General features: G+C 30.9%; 1 protein-coding gene and 1 long non-coding RNA gene across 6 annotated transcripts in view; one reads left to right on the top strand and one right to left on the bottom strand.

The window, feature by feature from the left end:
- The window catches only part of LOC105259036 (TOX high mobility group box family member 3), a 74978-nt gene extending 66381 nt beyond the window's left edge, over positions 1–8597 (bottom strand). For 2 of the 5 annotated variants that reach the window (XM_025415304.1, XM_025415305.1), the window contains exons 1-2: positions 8453–8597; positions 7128–7225 (exon numbers count right to left, since the gene is read on the bottom strand). In XM_025415304.1, the coding sequence (XP_025271089.1) occupies positions 7128–7225; positions 8453–8582 (228 nt within the window). In that variant the 5' untranslated portion in view covers positions 8583–8597. Of the gene's footprint in view, positions 1–7127; positions 7226–7290; positions 7753–8001; positions 8056–8452 lie in introns of those variants that run through there. The other 3 variants (XM_011270716.3, XM_011270717.3, XM_025415306.1) reach the window with 2 other exon arrangements.
- LOC109610561 lies at positions 7752–9492 on the top strand. Its single transcript, XR_002192911.2, has 4 exons — positions 7752–7985; positions 8471–8708; positions 8878–9135; positions 9235–9492. It is a non-coding gene; the product is annotated as an uncharacterized LOC109610561 (long non-coding RNA).
- Positions 9493–22022: the final 12530 nt, after the last annotated feature.

The following is a 22022-nucleotide window of genomic DNA, read 5'->3' as shown; positions in this document are numbered from 1 at the left end:
ATTCATCACCATTCAAAGATCAATAAGCTCGTCGCCTCAACCGCCTTTCTTTCAATATTCTTTCACAAAATAATAAATCACGATAAATGTATTTTCCATTGTGCTCTTTCAAAAGTTTAAATTCGATAAATCTCAAACACAATGCAAAAAGCCATCGTGAGCGAAACAAAATTACATGGTTTTATTAAAGTTTACTAAATTAATTAATCAAATTTAATGAATTATTTAAATGCATAATATTTTAAACATTACACTTACTTCCCAAAGAATTTATTAATATATATTCAAGCTAGTATAAAATTCAAGTCAAATTTCATTACATTATAATTTTAATAAACACTTCGATCATTGATATACATACATATTAATTAATTATAAAGTGAATGTCTCCTTCTTGAAATAGCCGAACAAAAAATCAATATAATTGAATAGGCCTCTCCACAAAACAACTAGTGCGATGGCGATTAAATCATCTGATGATGCAATTTTAACGCTCAAATGATATCACCACATACATATATGCGCGCGCGTGGACACACACACACATACACACAATGTGTTAATATAAAATACACACACCATTTTGCTTCGTTAACGTACAGCGTTTACTTCGGAAATGAAATTTTGATTGAGATTAAGAGCTTACAATTGACGCATACATGGCTGGAATTCGCGAAAGGAATTTAATTATCGGTGAATAGCAAAACTAAATTACGTAGATAATTACTTGTTACCTCGCGCACACTCATGCGACTGGAAATAGTGTAGCTGATGAGATCAAGCGCGCTCGGCCAGCATGTTTCAACGTTTTCATTTATATAGGAATTGATATATTCTTTTCTTTTCGAAACATATGTCCCAAATAACGCATTATCACGAATAAATGATGGCTCGAATGAATTTTAAGAATAATCCATATTTTTATTTAATATAATCACCGAACTTCAATATTTTGTAATAACATTTTCAATCGCAAATCAATTTCAATCGACAAATATTTCCATTATAATACAAAGAGAAAATATTATAATATATATATCACGAATCAATAATATGAGATAATTCCTGTATAATTACAATTTAAATATTTTTGTAGTTATGTATCTATATAGTTATATTTCTTATATCTAGTATAACAGCAACTGTACATACACTAACTAGTTTTATGTTACATTTGATTTAAAATGGCATTTTCTTTCACTTTTTTACCCTTCCCTCTCCCTTTCTCTTTTTCTTTTTCTTTCTTCCCCTCCCATCACTTCCTCTCTTTTTCACTACTTTTCTTCCTTTCTTTCTTCCTTCCTTTGTTCCATTTTTCTCTCCCTCTTTCTTTCTCTCTCCCTCTCGATATGCAGATATATTAAATCTTGAAGTAATTTAATCTTGAAGTAATTTAGAATATGTAATGTTTTATTAATGCTTCCTTTTTGTTATATTGTTCTGAATCATTATAATTGCAAAATCTTGTTACATTTACTTAATTTCATTAAATATTATAAATGGTATTTAATATTTGATATACATAACATTGTAATACAATATTTAATAGAATATTGTTTATTATCTTATTATCATAGGTTCTGACTAATAATATTTTTTATCTTAGAAAACAAATTCTCCTACATAAAAAGATAGGTATCCCATTAACTTAACAATATACAAAATCTATAAAATAATTCAAATTCTTTTAAATATTCAAATATTCAAAAATATTTTTCTTTAAATTTCTTATAAAAAAAGGCATATTTATATGTACTAAAGGCAGAGACTGATTGATTTTAAAGTTTCTGCGAAGTTGGAGCTTTACTTTCAAAAGTTTGATCAATAGTTTTATTTGCAACTGTAATAATTCTATCATTCTTGATAAATTTCCGAAAAAGTTTTATCAATTTAGTTAAAAATATCACATTTGAAAAAATGAAATATTAGCTTTTCGTAGCACCTCACCTTTTGAAAAATATTATTTCAGTTATGGAATTCTATAATTCTCGAGGAATTCTAAGAAGAATTTTTGCTGCGTATTTTACCAACCCTTACATATTTTAAAACATTTTTTAATGTCATCTTTGGAACTTTATTTTCGAAAAAATATGCTACCTGTGTCCAGTGTGTTTTTTATTTTTTTCCTTTTTTTATTTTTTCTTCACTTCTTAAAATCAATCGGTAAAACTTTAATGTGACAAAGTTTTCAAACTTGTCACTATATCAAACTTGAATAAACCTTTTATGATCATTTATTCAATGCATACATAACTCTCCAATTTTCAATTCGCATGAACAAAATTACTTGAATACACATGATTCATCTACAATTGAAATCATTTGCTATCTAAACTTAGCATATCAATATAACAACCTATCTTGAAAAAATAAATTTTTTAAAATAAAATTTCAATAACGAATAAATATTCTACATATTAATTTTTATAATCTTTTATTCATGAAAAATCCTTTTCATAATTTAATTAATATTTAATTTGCATAATACATTTAACAGTAAAAAAATTAATCATCTAGTATTTTTACAAATTAATTTCGTGTCAGCAAAATATATATTTTTTTCATTTCGTGTCAGCAAAATATATATTTTTTTCATTTTTATTGAAAAATGAGCCTCAGATGCATTGAGAATATATTTGATATTAATTTAAATCCAAATATATATCAAATCGAAATGGTAATTCTATAACTTATAAATTATATCAGTTATAATATATTTGTATAAGTACATATGCAGTATCACGTAACAAAAATGTACTAGAATGAATTATAAACATCCTGTAGATAATGTTATTAATTTTTGATGTTATTGAAACATTATGTAAAATTGCGCAAGAAAAGCAGTTTATAAAAATGTCTTGGTTTAATAAAAGATCTTTTATAAAGGCCAGTCGAGAGAATAATTTTCTGTTATAATTTTAAATAATATTACAATAACAAAAGTTAATAACATGTATTTAAGAATTTACGATATATTCTAATGTTTATGTCTTTACACAAAATGGAGATTGTATTATAACGATGGATCTCCAACCGCAAGCGATATTATTTCCAAACATCATAAACCGCTGGCAGAATAAAAAGACGGCACGTTATTAAACGAAGAAGATGACGCATACATTGCATAACCCGGTTTCATTTGGAATACCAGCTTTACGAAATGTAATTTAATAAAGACAGTCTTTTACGGCAATAAACTTTCATATAATATTGCAAACAAATGCAAAGCGAACGAATGTCTTGATTTGCATTCTCAGCGATAACAAAGATTTCTAGAAATAACAACTAACAATTAATAAAATCGAATCTTCACGATAAATATTCGTGACGTATTTTCGCTATTATAATATCTGTATTCGATTTATGAAATCTCGATATAATGATAAAAGTAATAAAAATGTAAAAACGATAAATATTCGTGACGTATTTTCGCTATTATAATATCTATATTCGATAATTTATGAAATCTCGATACAGTGATAAAAGTAATAATATAATGATTTGGCATCGTATATCTTTCATCATTTTAATAATTGTAAAATTATTTCAAAATTTCCTATAATCAGCGTGTGTCTAAGTAAGTAACCCACGCAGAGAAATTCAATTACCTACGTTCGTTAAAACAAATTTACATTGTACTACCGCGATTGCGGATTTTAATTTGTTCTCTTCAATACGTAGATACAAATGTATAAATACGTCCGCCCTCGGCTCGCTCGCGCACGTGCGCGCACTTACATACATACTCATCTTGGTTTCGTGCTATATGTATGTACGCGTACATACTCTTTTATGCCCTTTCAATCTACGTTTATTCATTCTTTTATGGATACCAACCGGGCTCGCCTTTCATTTTGTTTTAACGGAGGAGGAGAGAACCGAATGAAAAGTTGAAACGGCCGGAGGAAAAGAGTAGAAATAAACGAGCGAGAGAGAGAGAGAGAGAGAGAGAGAGAGAGAGAGAGAGAGAGAAGCTAAGAGGGGTGCGAAGGAAGATACATATAGAGAAAGGGGAGAGGGGAAACAGGGGTCGAGAGACGAACGAAAAAGGAGGTAAGGAGAAAGGGACGAAAGCGGGTGGCAGGTTGTTACTACCGCGATGGTTGGAGTAGGGGAGGGAAGGCTCGGGGAGGTGGAAGAAGAGTATATAAACCTGTAGAAATGCATTAGGTACCTACCTACGGGCGATATTACCCAGGGAAAAATTCTGCTTCTCAAAGGGTCGCCCCGAGTGCTTTTCAAAGTAGATTTTTGGAACGAGCTTGTCCGATCTTTCTTAAAAGGATCTCGCATCGGAAGAGGGAAAATTGCACTAACTCGATGGACACGATGGCCTATCGGTTTAATCGCCAACGCCATAAGGTGTCATATTTCGATTTTTAAAATGTTTTTTCTCTTTCAAATCAAAATAACGTAAAAATTATGCACAGTTAAATATTTCAAGTCAAAGGAAATATAAATTGATTCTATCATGTTGAAAGCATTTGCGACAGATTATCAAAGTGTATACATTAATAACATATTGGAAGAATTGCTGTATAAAATAATAAAAAACAATTATAAATAAAAATAATAAAAATAATAAAAATAATAAAAAATAATAATAATAAAAATTGTTATAAAAATGTTTTATTTAAATTTTCTATGCACGATAAATAAAAGGTTGCGCGCTAAGAGATTAAAATTTGAAAATATTTCTGAATAAAAATCAAGATCCAATTTAACATATAATATATCAAGATTGATGACACGAAAAATTGGCAAATGATTATTTGATTAGATAATTACGCGCGCAGATGAACGCCCTGCGCAGATGAATCGTATTAATATTCGCTGTATTGCTTTATGCATGGCAAAAGATCCGATGGATGGATACACACGATTGGAAACATTGATCGTGCGATGCCAGACACAACGGCATTCTATGGAAGAGATTTAATTTAGAACGACGAACATTTCAAATCTCTCTCAGATTGAACAGGGAATATAGACGTTTGTATGATAGTGATAGTAGTGCCGATTATGATAGTGAGTAACAATAAAGGAGAAAGACAAAGTGAAAAAGGAGAGAAGCCAAGAGAACCTTTTGTGGTACTGAATAAGGGCAGAAACATAAATCATGAATGCTGTCGACCATCGAATACCAGGGAATTAGAAAAAATTAATAATTTTCTCATAATTTTCATTGCTCATGATTCATGATTATTATATGTAATTAGAACATTTATTCATAATACACGTACGTATATTATACATACATACGTGCATATGTATATACATGCATATATATGTGTATGTATGTATGTATTTATTTATGTATATATGTACATTACTCTTACATTTATAAGTATTTGCTCACTCCAATATTTTTATTAACTATGTAATACTCAAAAGACTTCAAAAAATCATATTTAAAAATAGCAGTCAATACAATGATTTATTCTAAAATTTTAAAATAGAATAAAGAAAGTGTAAAATCAATAAGGCGAATATTTACAAGTAGAAATATCATTATAATAATTCGTCGCCATTATGCATTTTTTATATTTTTTCTCGATTGATTTATATTTGCTATTATGCACGAAAGTTTATCGTTTAAAAAGGAAATGTGACTTAACTATTATGACATGTTCATCTTACATTTAAATATTATTACCGAAAATGAATCATATAAACTGCATTGACGATCTAAATGTACATGATTTCGCAATTTTAATTCGAATTTTACGATAAAATCTTGCACTTTTTCGTCGATTATTTTACGCGATTATCTTTATACAAAAATAAAATAGGAAAAAACAAAAAAATAAGATTTTATTTCAACTAATTAAAAATACTTAACAAAGTATACTTTCATATTTGCTATTATTTTGATATAAATTATTAAATATGATGAAAGATATACAAATATACATGTGTGTGTGCGTAAGCACACATACATACATACATACACATACGCATGCACGCATCATTCACCCGCACACATACTCATACATACACATAGATACATAGTACATACATATATATATGTATATACATATTGCATATACACAGTGCCTCAAAGATACTTTTTAAAAGATTATTTTTGATATAAAAAATTTAGAGGGATTATTAAAAAATTATTAAAAATCCCTTTAAATTTTTTTATATCATGAAATAATCTTTTAAATATAAAAATTTAAAGTTTGACCAATCAGTTGAGTTGTTTAAAAAATTATTTGAGTAAGTTGTGTGTACAATCGTCAGACATTTATTATCCTTTAGATAAAAGATTGTGTCGCACTATCGCACAATCATAGATAGGTAAGTTTTAATTAATCATCGAAACACTCATCATCGGTTAAATGTTTATAAAAATCTATTTCTTAGGATAAATAATAGCATGCATTATTTTATTTTTCACCATGTTATTATCCTCAAATTTCGGGATATCTTACATATACATATGTGATATGACACGCATATATTATCTATAATCTATATGTATATGTAACATTATTTATATTTATTTGAATGTATATAGAAATTAACACAAGTAAAAGTACAAATATAAACCGATACTTTAGCTACTAATAGCTTTTCAGAAGTTATCGCATATAAGAGTAGTTAGAAGATTCATGTATAACAAGCATTAATTTAACATAATATAACAGCGTTATTGTCAATGAAAATTGGAAAAATATTTGAGAAACCATCTTAGTATAATATCCAAGTATAATATTTAGCAACATAAAATAGTAACGATGTCCATGATCAATCGGAGTAACTTAATGACAATAATTCGAAATGATTTCATAAATTCGATAAAATATATGTAATTTATATCGTGTTCTTTTTTTATATCTATTTTTATACATTTTATTGTTCATGTATCTTTTATATCCGTGTTTTATATCTATTTTTTATATCAATTTTTTATATTTATTATTTTTTATTTTTTATTTCTTTTTCTATATCTATTTTTATATATTTTATTGTTCATGTATCTTTTATATCTGTGTTTTATTTAATCATTTTTATAGAACTGCTAAATTTGCTTTACTTTTGATTATCGATATTCTTGCATAAATTCAATAAATTTGCAATAGTGATCGCGATACTATTCATTATCAATGGTGTCGACTTACCTTGTAAGAGTACTGATCATACATTCTGCAAGACTCGAGATCGCTATTGAGAACGGAATAACCAGCATCCATGCTGACCCGACGTTTCTTCTCGCCGCCTGGAACGAGTCTTTGTGAATGAAAAGCCATCTATCACGCACAGACACAGTTTGACAACTAGTACCGAACAAACTGATCGCAATTGCACCGACTATACCGTCGCTCATCGTATGATTCGCTGCGCACCGACGCGACACGATGCCAGCCTCGTCGTATAATAAAACACTCGATCGGTTTAACCCGCTTCGAACAGTGTCCTCACCAATCGCGACGCGCGTAGTGGCTCGTGGCGCGAATGTAACAACTCACGACTTGCGCGAATATCCTGCCGACCATCGGGACGGGTCGAAATTTATGCGCTCCGATGATCGAGATCTACTTTTCGATTATCGAGATATATTTGAACCGTTTTACCGCGCGAAATCGGCAACTACGCTTCTTATCTCTACTCGACCATTGGCGATCTTTTTCGAAAAAAAAACCGGCGAGGGTCGGAGCATCGCACAAATTATGACGATCGAGAGCACCGATACTGCTCGTTATCTTGACCACTGTCGATCGCGCACGACTGAAACTCAACTGCCGTCCTAGCACGTGAACGTCACTGGTCGGCAGGTGCTAAGACGTCGAATGCGGCTTATACGAGAAGGAGCGACCACTAGCGACTCTGCGCGCGCGATCGAGCGAGCGAGCGAGCGAGCGAACGGCAGTGGTAGCGGGCAATGGCAACTATAGAGTTGGTGGTTACACTCTCGCGACGGGGACTCCTAGCCGCTTCACCGCGCGAGCGCGGGCGCGCGCGCGAGCGCGGATCGTAAGGTTAGTATGTACGTACACCTTTGAGGCTGAGCGCACGGATTGCGAGCCGCGGTTGTAAACCAAGTGTCACGTTACGTTAGGTTACAGGTTAGGTCGGATTAGGTCGGATTAGGCTGGGTTAGGATTAGGTTGGGTTAGGTGCGTGCGACATCGCGCGCTATGCGTGCTGCCGCGATAGTGCCGCGGGTGTAGCGCGACGTGGGCCACCCCACCATGAGACTTGGCGTTGCTACTTGTTCTATTCACCGCTGCTCTCTCTGTTTCTGTCTCCCTTTCCTTCCCTCCCTCTGTCGCTCTCCCCCTTCCTTCCTTCCTCTCTTCCTTTCTCTCTCTCTCTCTCTCTCTCTCTCTCTCTCTCTCTCTCTCTCTCTCTCTCTCTTTTCCTTCCTCCCTCGCCTCGCTCCGTCTCTCTCTCTTTTAACCAAACCAATGTATACATACAATCGTCCCACTCTCTCGCAACCTACCTTCTCTCTTGTTCGCAGGGGATCCGCAGGACGTGGACCGACTTCTTCCCTCCTTCTCAGTGCGCGACTCCGACGAGAACGCGTATGGCCCGCGTCGCTCAACGGAAACCCCTAGAGTCATGGATACCATCTTTGCACCCTTTATAGCTTTACTGTTTTTTCCAGCGTATTGAATAAGCTCGTCGCGACATGGGATATGGCATCTGTCTGTCTAGCGGAAAATCTAGAGCGTTATTTTCCACCGTAATTACCTTCTGTAATTTTCTATCTGATATTTATCAATTAGCCTCATCTATTAAGCTGCCAGTCGCCAATAATGTCTCGATTTTTTTATTACACACCGCATGCGTCATATATTTAAAAATGATATGTATAAATATGATAAGGTTGAAGCTTTTTAAGGCTGATTTTATTTTATTTATTAGGCGATTAAAGTACTGGATAAAAGAAGCGAGAATTGTGTGTTTCACGTCCATCGTTTTCGATTCGTCGACCACATGCTGGTCGACCGTCTAATAGCAAGAAGTAATAAAGACGTGATAAAGCGAAAGTGCGGAGGAAGTCGTGAAGTACAAGCCTCTCGTAATACATAAAGCAGAATCAAAGTAAAGCATTATCCGTTTGTACATAATTACTGTAAACGACACTTCGCTCGAACAACATTTTTACAACGTTGAGAGAAGGTAAATTTAACCATGAATTATAAAGTTAAAACAGTTGTCGCATTTTTTAATTATATCAAGTGTTAATTAAGATATTAACAGAATTCGTCGTTTTTTTAGATCAGTTAATCAACCAACATATATATGAAATATATACATAAAAAAATATTTAAATACCATTAATTAATAAACATAAACATTCGTGTATCCAACTCGTTTTCATGTTATATATAGATTTATACAAATAAGATTCTATCGTATCTTTAGGTAATAGGAATTTATTAAAAAATTCCTCGTGATTAACAATAGGCTAATCGAAGAAGAAATGCGAAATATTATGTCGTAAAATGCTTCTTGTTGTTGACATCAATAAATGAACATCTTCAAATGGAATCAGTCATGATAGAATAGTAGTCACGTGGTTTGCACGTGGATTTCATTCATGAAACATGCTTATAGATCGTAGCCGGAGCAACGCCAGCAGCAGCAACAGTGGCTTGCTGTTGTCGCTGTAGTAGTAATAATGTTAGTAGTAGTGATGAGTAACAACATTGATGATACGGCAGTGGTAGTACTAATAGTAGTAGTGGTAGATAGCAGTCAGACAGGCAGACAGTCTAGCAAGCAGAAAGGTGGTTAGCCAGAACTGACTGGCTGGCAAGTGGAGGTAACGGTGGATGTCGTAGAGTGGAGTTTGTAGTGGCATACGTGTGTTGGTTTACGCGCGCTGGATTTTCGCCCCAAGCGAGCTATCTAGCCAGCCAACCAGCCAACCAATCAGCCAGGCGGAGTGGAGGGAACATGAGGGAAAACGAAGAAGAGGAATCATGAAGCCTTAGGATCGGAAATATGCTATTTTTTCCTCTTCTTTCTCAAGCTTCCTTAAAATCTCCCTTATGACACATATCTATTATCTACGCCATCGTCTAAAGATTACAACTTTAAAACTCTTCTTATGTCTTTCCTCGTTTCTTTACAATCTGCGGCCGCTTTACTCTTTCACTTTCATCTTTGCCTTTCCTGTGATGTTCGTTCACTCACGTCCGCACGAGTTCAACTAACCCAACAAAAAAAACGCAAACGTTTTCCACTGATTTTTGCAATTTTATTAGAACAACACGCTTTAATTGTACTTGATTTTGTCATTTATTATATGTTTTAAATATAATCGAATATCAAAATACTAATTCGTTAATATTAATAATGATGAGAATGCAAAACAGATAGATTGATACAAAATACAATTGGATCCCTAAAATCGATTCGTTTTGCAAGCTAGAAGATCGATTGATAGCAGCAAATATTAATGCAAATGCATTAGTAATGCGCATCACTATTAATAAGTCTATAAAATCTATAAAAAGTTAATTATAAATTAACTTTTTATAGATTTTATAAACTTATTAATAATGGTGCACATTACCAATACATTTGCATTAATATTAATATTAAAAATTAATTAGAAATTTATATTAATTTTTGCATATTTTTATACAATTATTGACTTGTTAATTATGTCATAATAATTATAGCCGTTAAAACATTATTGACATAAATCAATAATGTAGCAATAACATATTCCTAGCTTTTTTCCTTATCAATATATTATCAATATTACGTTTATATTTAATGTTTGCGACTGACAAATATTGCAATTTTTTATCACCACGAGAGAATTTCTCGCTATTACATATTTTCAATCTCATCTTTTTACAATTAAATTTGGTCTCCAACATTTTGCCATTATAATATAATGGAATGATTCTTCCAGGTACCTTGATGCTTGGTCAACAACATATACATACAATAACGATATATACATGTACATATAGCAATCCTACAATGTACACATTATGCATACGTTCTTAAAAACAGCATATGTACGTTTCAGACTTCCGAGTCTCGTTGAACGCGCGCATATCCCGTGGGAATCAATATCCGCACGTCTCCCAGTCTCTCCTCTATACCCCTGTCTTCCCTCGGCCCCTCATCGACCATCTCGCTCATCCGCTCTCTTTCCTCTGGTACACGGATCGGCCCCCTTGCCTCTACTCCCTCGCGGGTGCTGCACCTTCTTTGGTACCGTGCACCGTGTACCACCCCTACGCGGAGTGAAGCGGAGGAAAGCGGAATGGAGCGGTGCGGCCATCTGCCTCTGATGAATGTGATTTAAAGAGGGAGAGCGAAATACGGCCACCTGCCTTTCTCCTTTGCTGCCTCCACAACTCCCTTTCTACCACCCGTCCACCTTCCCCGTGCCAGACTCGATCCCTCTCTACCAACCCCTTCCACTACCATCTCCTATCTTCTATCAACTTCCACCACGTCAACCTACCTACCTACCTATCTACCCCTCCTTCGTTTCTCTACCCCGGCAGCTACATCTCACCCAAGTCGACACACAACTACAAAACATTCAATTTGAACGTAAAGTTAAAACGAAATGGATTTTCCAGAGCGAGTACAGTCTCTGACAGAAGCTCACGCCCAATCTCCCTGCGCGTAGACTCACGATATAAGATAGAATGTAGATAAGATGCAGATAATGAGAATTCGCTTTTGTATTCTTTGCATATTGCATATCACTTTTGTATATTCCGTAATCAAAGTGCCTTTGAATTCATTCTTGTTTGCATTCGGAGTAATAAATATTCGAGTAATAAAAATTTCGAAGGTACGCGAGATACAAATCTTATTTCTTTGCTTTTCGAATATAATTTGAATGCTCTAACGAATGTTTCGTGCTCTCCTCTATTTTTATATTTCATAAATTGCGATTATTGATCGCCTGGTATTATGTAATTTTATCAGCTCCGTTTTATCGTTCTGAAGCATAAACTATTCGTTGTAATAAGAATCGGAATTTAATAACTTTTTCCGCTGAAACATTTTAAGATATTAAATTGTTGATGCTCTTTTTCGAGGAAAGTAAAGACATATAAAAATCATTCAAGTTGCTTACAAAGATTTAGCTATTCGAGATACTATTTAATCGTATTCTTGTCGCTTATATAATTTAAATTACGAAACAAAATCACACACATGGAACCTATTGGATTGTAAATATAGCTAAACAACGAAGTTGCATAATCCTAGATATAAATAATGAAATGATAATAAAGTTTCCTCTAATAACAAAAATATCTGCGAGTCGAATTAAAATAAAAACAGATTCTGGAAAAATCTGTACTCTTGTGAATTGCAAGAGATATAAATTATGCATTTGACTAATGCTATTCCTTTTTTGCTCTTCTTGCTTTTTGATTTACTTAAGAAATCAAGTGAATCTAAAAAGACCGATAGAAATATATGAAACATACGAAGACAAGAAAGATTTCTCTTTTCATTATTTTTTCATTCAAGATAACAAGTTTATTATATTAATGTTTTCGCTTAAAGTAATTAAATTTACTAAAGAATACAATTTCCCAAAGAACGTCGAAAAAATAAAGGATATGTGAAATATTATAAAACATTTTTTTATAATAAAATTCATGAATTTTTATTTTCATTTATTTTGACATTTCATGTATTTGCAATCAAAATATATGGAAATAAAAATTTTGATAGTGCAATCTACTAAACTTTTCTGTTACACGCACATCATTAATGTGAAAACATTTGATAAAAAATAATGAAACATAATGATATTGATCAATAACAATATCGATTAATAAAAAGATGTTTTAAAAATCTAGGTTTCAGACAATTTGACTCTCTTGAGGAGTTTTCCGTCGATTCTTTGCTGTAAGGTTGAATCAACCCCGCTAAGGACCGACCATGGTCACCCTCAACTTTACCCTTGTTCTCATTCTTACTCTTAATCGCGTTCTCACTTCTCCTCTTACATTCTGTTCCATTCTTCTTTTTCTGTATGGCCGAGTTTCTCGACAGAAAATTGATTTTGCTTCTTTGTCCTTACGTAGCTGATAGTCTGATTGATGTGTATCGAAAGAAGAATCAAGACTTATAATCGTGATAAAAGGAACATGTTTTAGCTAATGTAATAGATAATAAGAACATGTTTTAGCTACATCCCCGACATGTCTTATTATACTTTATTATTACTTATTATTATACATTTTTGGAGAAATCTAATAAATTAATGCATTGAAATAAAGAATTATTGGCGAGCATTATACATATATAGCAGTATAAGAAAAAAAGGGATAGTGTGTACATGATAATTCTCAGGGATAATGATCGATAAATATTACTGTCATCAAACGAGATGTTTCTCGTCTATTTAACCGTTTTTTATCTAACAAAAGAGAAATTTTGCATCATTACAGATACTTACTAACGCCTGCGCCAACACTCGATAAGGTGACTTTTTTCGGTGAATACTTGATCAATAAACATTTATAAAATGAGAAGTAAAAAAAGAGTGAGATATATATTTAGTATACATCTTTCTATTGAAAAATCTCTAACATGTTTGTTCAAAGATTACCATTGCGTTATCAATAATAATGTGAAAAATGTGATGTTTTTTCTTCACTATAAGCGTCATTAAAGTTACATTTGTCAATATATTCACTTACAGATGACTGAAGAATAAAAAGAGAAAATACAAGGACGCTCCCGATTATTGAATATATTACGAGTTTAAAAATATTGGTTAAAATTGATTAACATTTTGTGTAAAAAGCGTATTATCGAAAAGCTTTATAATAAACAATTATGAGAAAAGTCTTAATAAAGAATTACATATTTTACAATTGTTTTAGCGTATTAATAAATGATTTATAATGATAGTAATAAACGTCCATTACTTGTAAAATAATATGTTAACTCCCACACATAATATAAGCTACGAGCGATCGATACGTGCTTTAGATATCAAAAAAGTCTGTTCGCCTACTTAATCTATTTTTAAATGTTATATAAATAATACTGTTTTATGCAGATTTTATATTCGTTTTATACGCTTTCGCAATAAAAATTTTCTGCTTTTTTTCATTTTGACTAGCGTATTTTTCCATTTACAAAAATATTTATAGATGTTTACACTAATCATGATTAAAATTATCTGTGTGTGGCTATTGCTTGCATTTTTAGATATATTTATAGAATGCTACTCCAAATATTTCCAAAATATATTTAAAAAAAGTTATCTCATTTGAAGTTTTAATCGCTACCATGATTTTTGAAATAATTCTCTTAAAAATATACAACGATCCTAGTGTTTTTACTATAATCAAAAACTTTGAAAGTCTTTTTATGAACTTTGAAAAAGTTTTGAAAGTCTTTTTATGAAAATATGTTATTTTCTGCACTTCAATTTAGAATTCCTTTGCAATATCAAAGCTTTTTTCGTGTCCCAAATCTATTCAGTCTTTCTCACTGCTTCGTCAATCGTAAAAGGTTAATAATTGTTTCATTCTTCAGTATCCACTTAATAATTGTTTTATTCTTCAGTATCCACAGTGTAGACTAACTGAATATCATGTTTATCTCATTATATGTTATGTTATATAATATTCCATTTTTGAATGACTGTTCCTTTCGTTATTTAATTAAAATTACAATCCATGGACATGACAACAATAATATCGCATATCGTATATTATGTATAATATATATTGCTACTATATTTTTCTCATTTTTTATAACTAACATTCTCCTGATTTTATTTTTCTCTCAGAAAAATAATTGATATGTTGTCCGATGTCATATTATTGTTTGATGTTTTCCACGAGCTTTTTTTTCATCTCAACCTCGATCAGGTTTTTGATGAATTAATGTGCATACTTGTCATTGTCATTAATTGTCTATAAAATTTATGACCATTTCTTGTTCCATGATTTATAAGCTGAAATTACATTTGTAAATACCGATAGAACAATCAGATATCGCGAGAGACGGCCGTAACCTGATTTACGAGTCTGTTTTTGTGACTCGAATTTCTCATCAGAGTATAGCATTCTATGCCATTCTGTATTAAATAAATATGTAATAAATGCATTGATTCAAATCAAAGAAACGATGGATAATTTAAAACTGTTTCGAGAAGTGTATATATATATATATATATATATATATATATATATATATATATATTTAGTTATTTATTTATTTATTTATTTAATTGCCTTTATTATAATAAATAACAAACAAGTCAGATAAATAAGGATAAGAAGGAACATTATAATAAAATATAACGCGGAGAAGATCTTATGCTTTCGTGGAAATTAAATAAAAATAAAATAGTAATTAAGTATTAAAGTATTTAGTATTAAATAAAAGTAAAATGTATTGCCAGCAAAAATGTATTAAGAAAGATGTACATTCTTCATATACATGTATATGTATATATATATATATATATATATATATATATATATATACGTATGTACATTCTCCATATATTACTTCATCTTTGCACATAAATCTTTCAAAAAAACTCTAAATTTAAATATGTTAATATTTAAACATTCAATCATCTATTTATATGTGTGTGTCCATATTTATTTAATATATATATATAAATCTCTTTGGAAGGATTAATATGATAAAGGATAATAAAAATATTACTAAATAAAATGCAACTATCGCGAAAGACGTGAAACAATAAAATCAAACTGATTTATAAAATAATCATCATAAATATGATTTTCAAATCTTTTTTAAGAATAAAACATATAACGTTGAGAAAGAAACATGAAAACTTTGCAGGCGCTGTTGAGACAATATAGTGTATAAATTCAGACATGTGGAAAAAAAGAGAGAGAAAAATACGAGGTCAAGCAAAAAGAAGCAAAAAAGGAAGATGAGGAAAAAAGAAAAATTGGATGGAGATTTTGCTTATATAATCAACTGATGATATCGTGCCATAATTCGATCAGCTTTCTAAAGATTTGATTGTCTATATTTTGGCTATCATGTGGATTAAGACAAATATCTCTGTAATTGGTTTAAAAAGTCATTTTTATCTGGAATCGTTTTATGTCATTCGATATTTTTTCGGAACAAAACACTGAATGCTTTTCATTTTTATGAAACAAAAATATTATTGAGAATGAAAAAAATGCAGATTTATCTTTATATCGGTAGAATCAAATGCATTTAGGATCTCTGCATATTTTACAGACACTCGGCATTCACGATCTGATTTGCATTTATTCTTTTCATCATTATCGATTCGTGAATAGAGACAATCAGACAGCTAGAAAAAGTAGAATAAATTGTATCATTAGATAAAAGAAAACTTCAAACGAAAGATGAGAAAGAAATAGAAGAAGCGAGATAAGCGTGGCGAAACAGTAGAATGGAAAGCGTTGAACGTGATATGTAGTTTGCGAACTTTCCGGATTTGAAAGTACGCTTTTCAATACACGAAAGTTCGTACAAATAAAAAGTTCGGGAAATGTATAATATCACGAATAAGTGAAACAAATTTCATAAGTCAATAATACATTTATGCAAATTTCTTCCAATATTATTTCTACTTAAAATATTCAGTGTATTATTTATACCGTATCCCTAGTTTTTGTTTATATATATTAGTATTATTCTAAATTTTGTACTCTAAATTTTATTACGTTCTATTAATTTCTATAAAAAATTAGAAAAAACTTTCGATGCAAGGATGTTATTCCTGATGTATGTAGAATGTACGACAACTGTTTTCTTATCGCTTTCGTTATAGGCGTACTATAACGTTCTGGCTTCTTATATCGTGAAACGCTATTGTACTAACCAGTGTATCTCTACAGTCGGAAGCAGCTCTGACCTACTTCCTTTTATGGCGCCATTTCATAAAAGTTTCCTATAAATTGCATTTAGCAACATCGACCGAGCCGCTAGCGAAGTCGTTCTCATCTCGTAACAGACTGCGTTCTCTTCGGTGATACATGATATGTCATACATCACACATCATCGTGATACAGGATATACGATACATAATAGACGAATCGAAAAAAATAGATAATAATGAAGAAAATATAATTAGATGCTATGCCAATTGAAATAATAAAATTATGAAGCGCAGACATCACATCATTCAATTCTTTATATAATTATAATTCATTCAATTATGAACATTAGAAAAAAATAATTTCTAAAATGATGTTAACAAAATATAAAATCTAAGTTTATATAAAAATTTCACGTTCTGAACGCGCAATCCCAAGAGCAAGTCAAATCAAGGTAAGTGCTATATTACTTAAATCAAGATGTCTATATTCGTCTTTTAAAAACAATTCTTGAAAATTGTCTGATCTTCTAGATATTTTTCCCAAGTATTATTTCAAAATTCTAGATAAACAGAATATTTGAAAGATTTTTCTGGCGTAATTTTAATAAATAATATTTTTATATTGTATGCGTTTTTCTCTAATACTTTTTTTATTCATACAAAATAAAAACACAGAGCCACTTAAAGTCTTTCAAGTGTTAGATTTGTACATGTATTGAAGAAAATTAAATAACTTTTGTAACGTAAACATTTCCACTTATACAACTTTTTTATATTTTTATCACTAAAAATTACAATAAAGAATATGTACCGTATATTCAATATTTTAAGACAATGAATATATAAATGAAAACAGATATATATTTATATTTATATTTTAAATTGCACTTTAATAGTTATTATCGAATCTATAAAATAATTATAAATAAATTGTATTAATAATTGCATTAATAAATTAATTTGCATCACATTCAAATTTATGAAATTATTGTCTTTAAACTAATATTGCGAGCAAATTGTTGTATAATTACAAATTGAATAATTTAAATCGTTTTCTTTTTTCTGTTGTTTCCATCCATATCATCATGTATCTCTTGTAATATCTTCCATCCTATCAGATTATATATAAATTGTTTCCAACAAGCCAAACTTTACCAGCATATTCTACGCAGTATATATTATATAAACATAAATCCATAAATGCTTTACAAATTACAGAGGCCAAAGGTCTCAATTTTAAAAATATCTTACATTTGATAATATCTTTATTATTAACGTGCATGCAAGTTTAATCTTAAAATTACTTGTCATTATAAATCGTAATATTATGGCTATATGGACCCTAATTATATATAACATAATGATACATCATCATTATTAAATTCATAATCAGACAAATTATTCACATTCTTCATCTCCATTAATCATTTAGTGATTGATGTTAATTATTGTCGCTAATTGTTGGAATTCTTGATCAACTTAATATAAATCAATGTCTATATATGGTGTCCTAAAATAGTTAAATATAATTCACGAATCGAAATATTATAACAGAAAAATTGTAGAAAAATTAAGTAATAAAAGTATTTGTAATTTTTTATTAATATTATTAATTATTTTTTATTATTATTTATATTTATTTTTATTATTATTAAGTAGTTTTTTAAATAAAAATTTAAAGCTAGTCACACGCACTATATTCAGACGTCTAATCGTATGAGTCATACTAGTATTAAAAAAGTTTATTCAAAATAAAAATATATATGCGTATAGGAGGAATCCCATGCCAAAGTGAGCAACTTTTTTCCGTTGATGTTGTAAATTTAATGAGCTTGTGGAAGTATTCAAGTGGTAGTATTCAATGATACAAGTAGTAATTTGTGCATCATATCAAGTCTCTGTGTTTGATTATTAAAAGCTATCAAAGGCATTCTTCAAGTGACATTGATATACGATAAAATCTCCAATAACTTCGATTTATAGATTTTTACACATATAGTTATAAAGCTTAAGAAACATGTACTTTCTGACTCAAAATGCCTTTTATAGATGAATGATTTGTTCCGGGTCAAAATACGATTAAAAATATATTTAAAGGAATTTTTATTTTTTTTACAGATCAGGATAATTTTTTTTAAATATGATTAAACTTTATATTCTTTCATAACTTAAAATATCGGTTTAGCATTATTGAAGAGTGCAGGGTCATGCCAGCATTTTATGTAAATGTGCATGTTTTTCTTGCTTTTTATGCTATAGCGATTCTATTTATCTCTACATCATTACAGATATGCAAACAACATTTTCGCATGAAAATAATGCAAGTATTTTCTGTCCTCTTGATAAAATTCCGTACTGCGTTCTTTTTATTAGGCGCACTAACAAATTTATAACACGTATAAACAAAATTTTATGTTTGTATTACTTGCTCCGCATTGCGAATGTTGTTGAATTTACTGTTGTGATCGTCTTATAATACTATTTAAAATAAGTGACAATGATTATTAAATTTATTAATTTATTAATTTATTACTAAATTTTAAACTATGTTTAAAAAAATATTATCTCGATAATCTGAAAAAAATTTCAATATTTTTTTCAACATAATCATATTTTGATTCAAAATCACTCATCGAAAAAAGACATTTTGAGGAAAAAAGTACTTCTTTTAGGCTTCCTACATAAATATTTTTCTATATTTTTAAAAATAAAAATCTGTTTATATATAAACCTATATTATAAACGATTTTATCGATTGCTGTACGCCAACGTCGCTTGATGGAATGTCTATGATAGCTTGACAATCACGAGAGATCTGATATGATGCACAATTATTTGAGCCATTGAATACTGCTCTTCCTGCCACAAGATTATTAAATTCAATGACATCGACGAAAGAAAATTGCTCATTTGGCGTGGAAAATACTCGATAATTATATATAAAATATATCTTTTTTTCTCTTGTATAATCTTTATCTCTCCATATGTATAAAAAGAATAATATGTACATATTAAAAATATAATTAAAATAGTAATGTACATTATCTTTTATATATGTATAAACATTTTATATATAATTATACATATTTTTATATTTAATTATATACAAACTTTTTTCCGAGATTAGTAATGCATATACAATTCAACTATCTAATAAATAGGTAATTGTAATTGACTAACTTAATCTTAATTTTTTAATTTTTATGTCTTAAGAAATGTTTGAAATAAAAAATTGCAAGTACTTCAATAGCTAATTTTTTGAAAAATTGCAAATATTTTTAATAATTAATATTTCTATTATAGTATTTTAATTTATAAATTTTGGAAAACATCCTATGTAATATTAATTACTATCCTATATAATACTAAATTTTATTACGTGGGGAGAAAGAAAGAGAAGAAGAGAAACAGACATAAAAAATATTATGTTAACTGAATTTAAATCTTTATTAGCCAAATTCATTTTATCATCAAACAACTCTTATCATATGGATCATATCATGAATTATTTGTTGGACATTATTTTGGAAGAGACTACAGAAGTGAACGGATCTATAAAAAACAGAAAAATGAGAGATTAATAATCGTAAAAGTCTATGTCTTCTAAGAGCCATAAAGCTGCAGGCAATATTCTTCCATGGGTTCTTTCTATACCCATCGCGCTCTTTCCATCCTCTACCTTACCTCAACCATCTACAACTCCTTCAGAAACTCACCCTCCTTCCAAACCTCTCTTCCTCTCATCGTAACCTATCAAGCTTTCTATCCACCCTGTCTTGTTTCTCTTTGTATTAGGTATACATCGTTGTACATATGTCTGTGTTCTTATATATATTTGGTGCTATCTCTCTTTCTCTTCATTTTTTTCAGTATTTATCGCTTTCTTCTGATTTTATTTCTCTTCTTACTATATTATTTTTTTTTATTTACGGTGATCTTACTTTTAATTATAAATAAGAAGAGAGAAGGGAAGAAGAAAAAAAGAAAAGAAAAAGGAAGGCAAGTAGAGAAAAGAAAGGAAAAAATAGATAAAGCAAGAAAAATGTAAAAAGAGAATGAAAAAGAGAAAGAAGAAAGAAAAAGAAAGAAAAGAGCAAAAAAGTAAAACGAAAAAAATAAGAGGATGGAAAGAAGGGAAAATAAAGGGAGAAAATAAATAGAAATGTTAGGAAAAGAATAGGAAGGAGAAGAGAAGCGAAAGAGGAAAAAAGAAAAAAACAAGAAGGAGAAGAGGAAAAAAGATGCTAGAGATGGAAGAAAAAAAAGAAAACAAAAAATCGTGGATAGTAGAGACAGAAAGAGAAAAGAAAAATCAGAGAAAAAAAAAGAAAAAAAGAAACATAAGAAACGTAAGAAAAAAGGCAATATTGAGGAAGAAAGGAGAGATGAAAAGGAAAGATGAATGAGGAGGACAGAAACGAGAGACAGAAAAGAGGGAATAGGAAGAAAAGATAAAGAAAAAGAGAGAAATAAAAAGAAAGGAAAGGAGAGAAAAAGAAGAAAAATGAAAGAGAAAGGGAATAAAGGGGGGAAGTAAAAAAAATGAAAGACAAGATAAAAAGAGAGGAAAGAAAAGAGAGAAAAAGAGGAAAGAAGAAGAGAGAGAAAGAGAAAAAGTAATTGCCAGTGCTGGTTATTGCAATTTGAAGGCGTCCCGTTGTTTCCGTATTCTTCCCAGAACGCGCCGCTTCATCTCTACCCATCGCGTCCTGCTCCCATCCCACTTTAGCACCCCGTGGGGGTACCTACCCGGGGGAATCAATAACCGACGTGGAAGCGCACGGGGGGTATAGTGGCAGAGCAGAGAATCGCAGGATTGTGGGGTTGAGGGTGGCACGCGGAGCAGTGGAGCTTGGCTCCGCCTCCGGCACGCGACCAGCACGCGACCATCGTCACCATCGTCGTACCTCGTCTCGCCTCGCTTCACCTCGTCTCGTCTCGTCGCCTCACCACCGCCATTCGTGTGGCCACCACCCCTGACCCGGATCCTTTGCTTCCCTTGATGTCTCTTCCTCTCGCTTGTTCTCTAATGACGTGTCATGTTTTTCTTCTATCCTCAGATGAACGTTTCAAAGTCCTTACTATTTGCGTTCTTAGACAGCGAAGTCATCTTTCATTATTGTCATACTTTTCGGCAGAGATAGACGGATTAGACAAAATTGAAAATTTCATAAAATTTGGACGATCAATATTGGTATAGTGACAAGCA

The sequence above is a fragment of the Camponotus floridanus genome, unplaced genomic scaffold, assembly GCF_003227725.1.
Source record: "Camponotus floridanus strain SB8 unplaced genomic scaffold, Cflo_v7.5 scaffold12, whole genome shotgun sequence".
Taxonomy (NCBI): domain Eukaryota; kingdom Metazoa; phylum Arthropoda; class Insecta; order Hymenoptera; family Formicidae; genus Camponotus; species Camponotus floridanus.
Note: the sequence above shows the minus strand (reverse complement) of the source record. Positions and strands in the feature narration are given on the sequence as shown.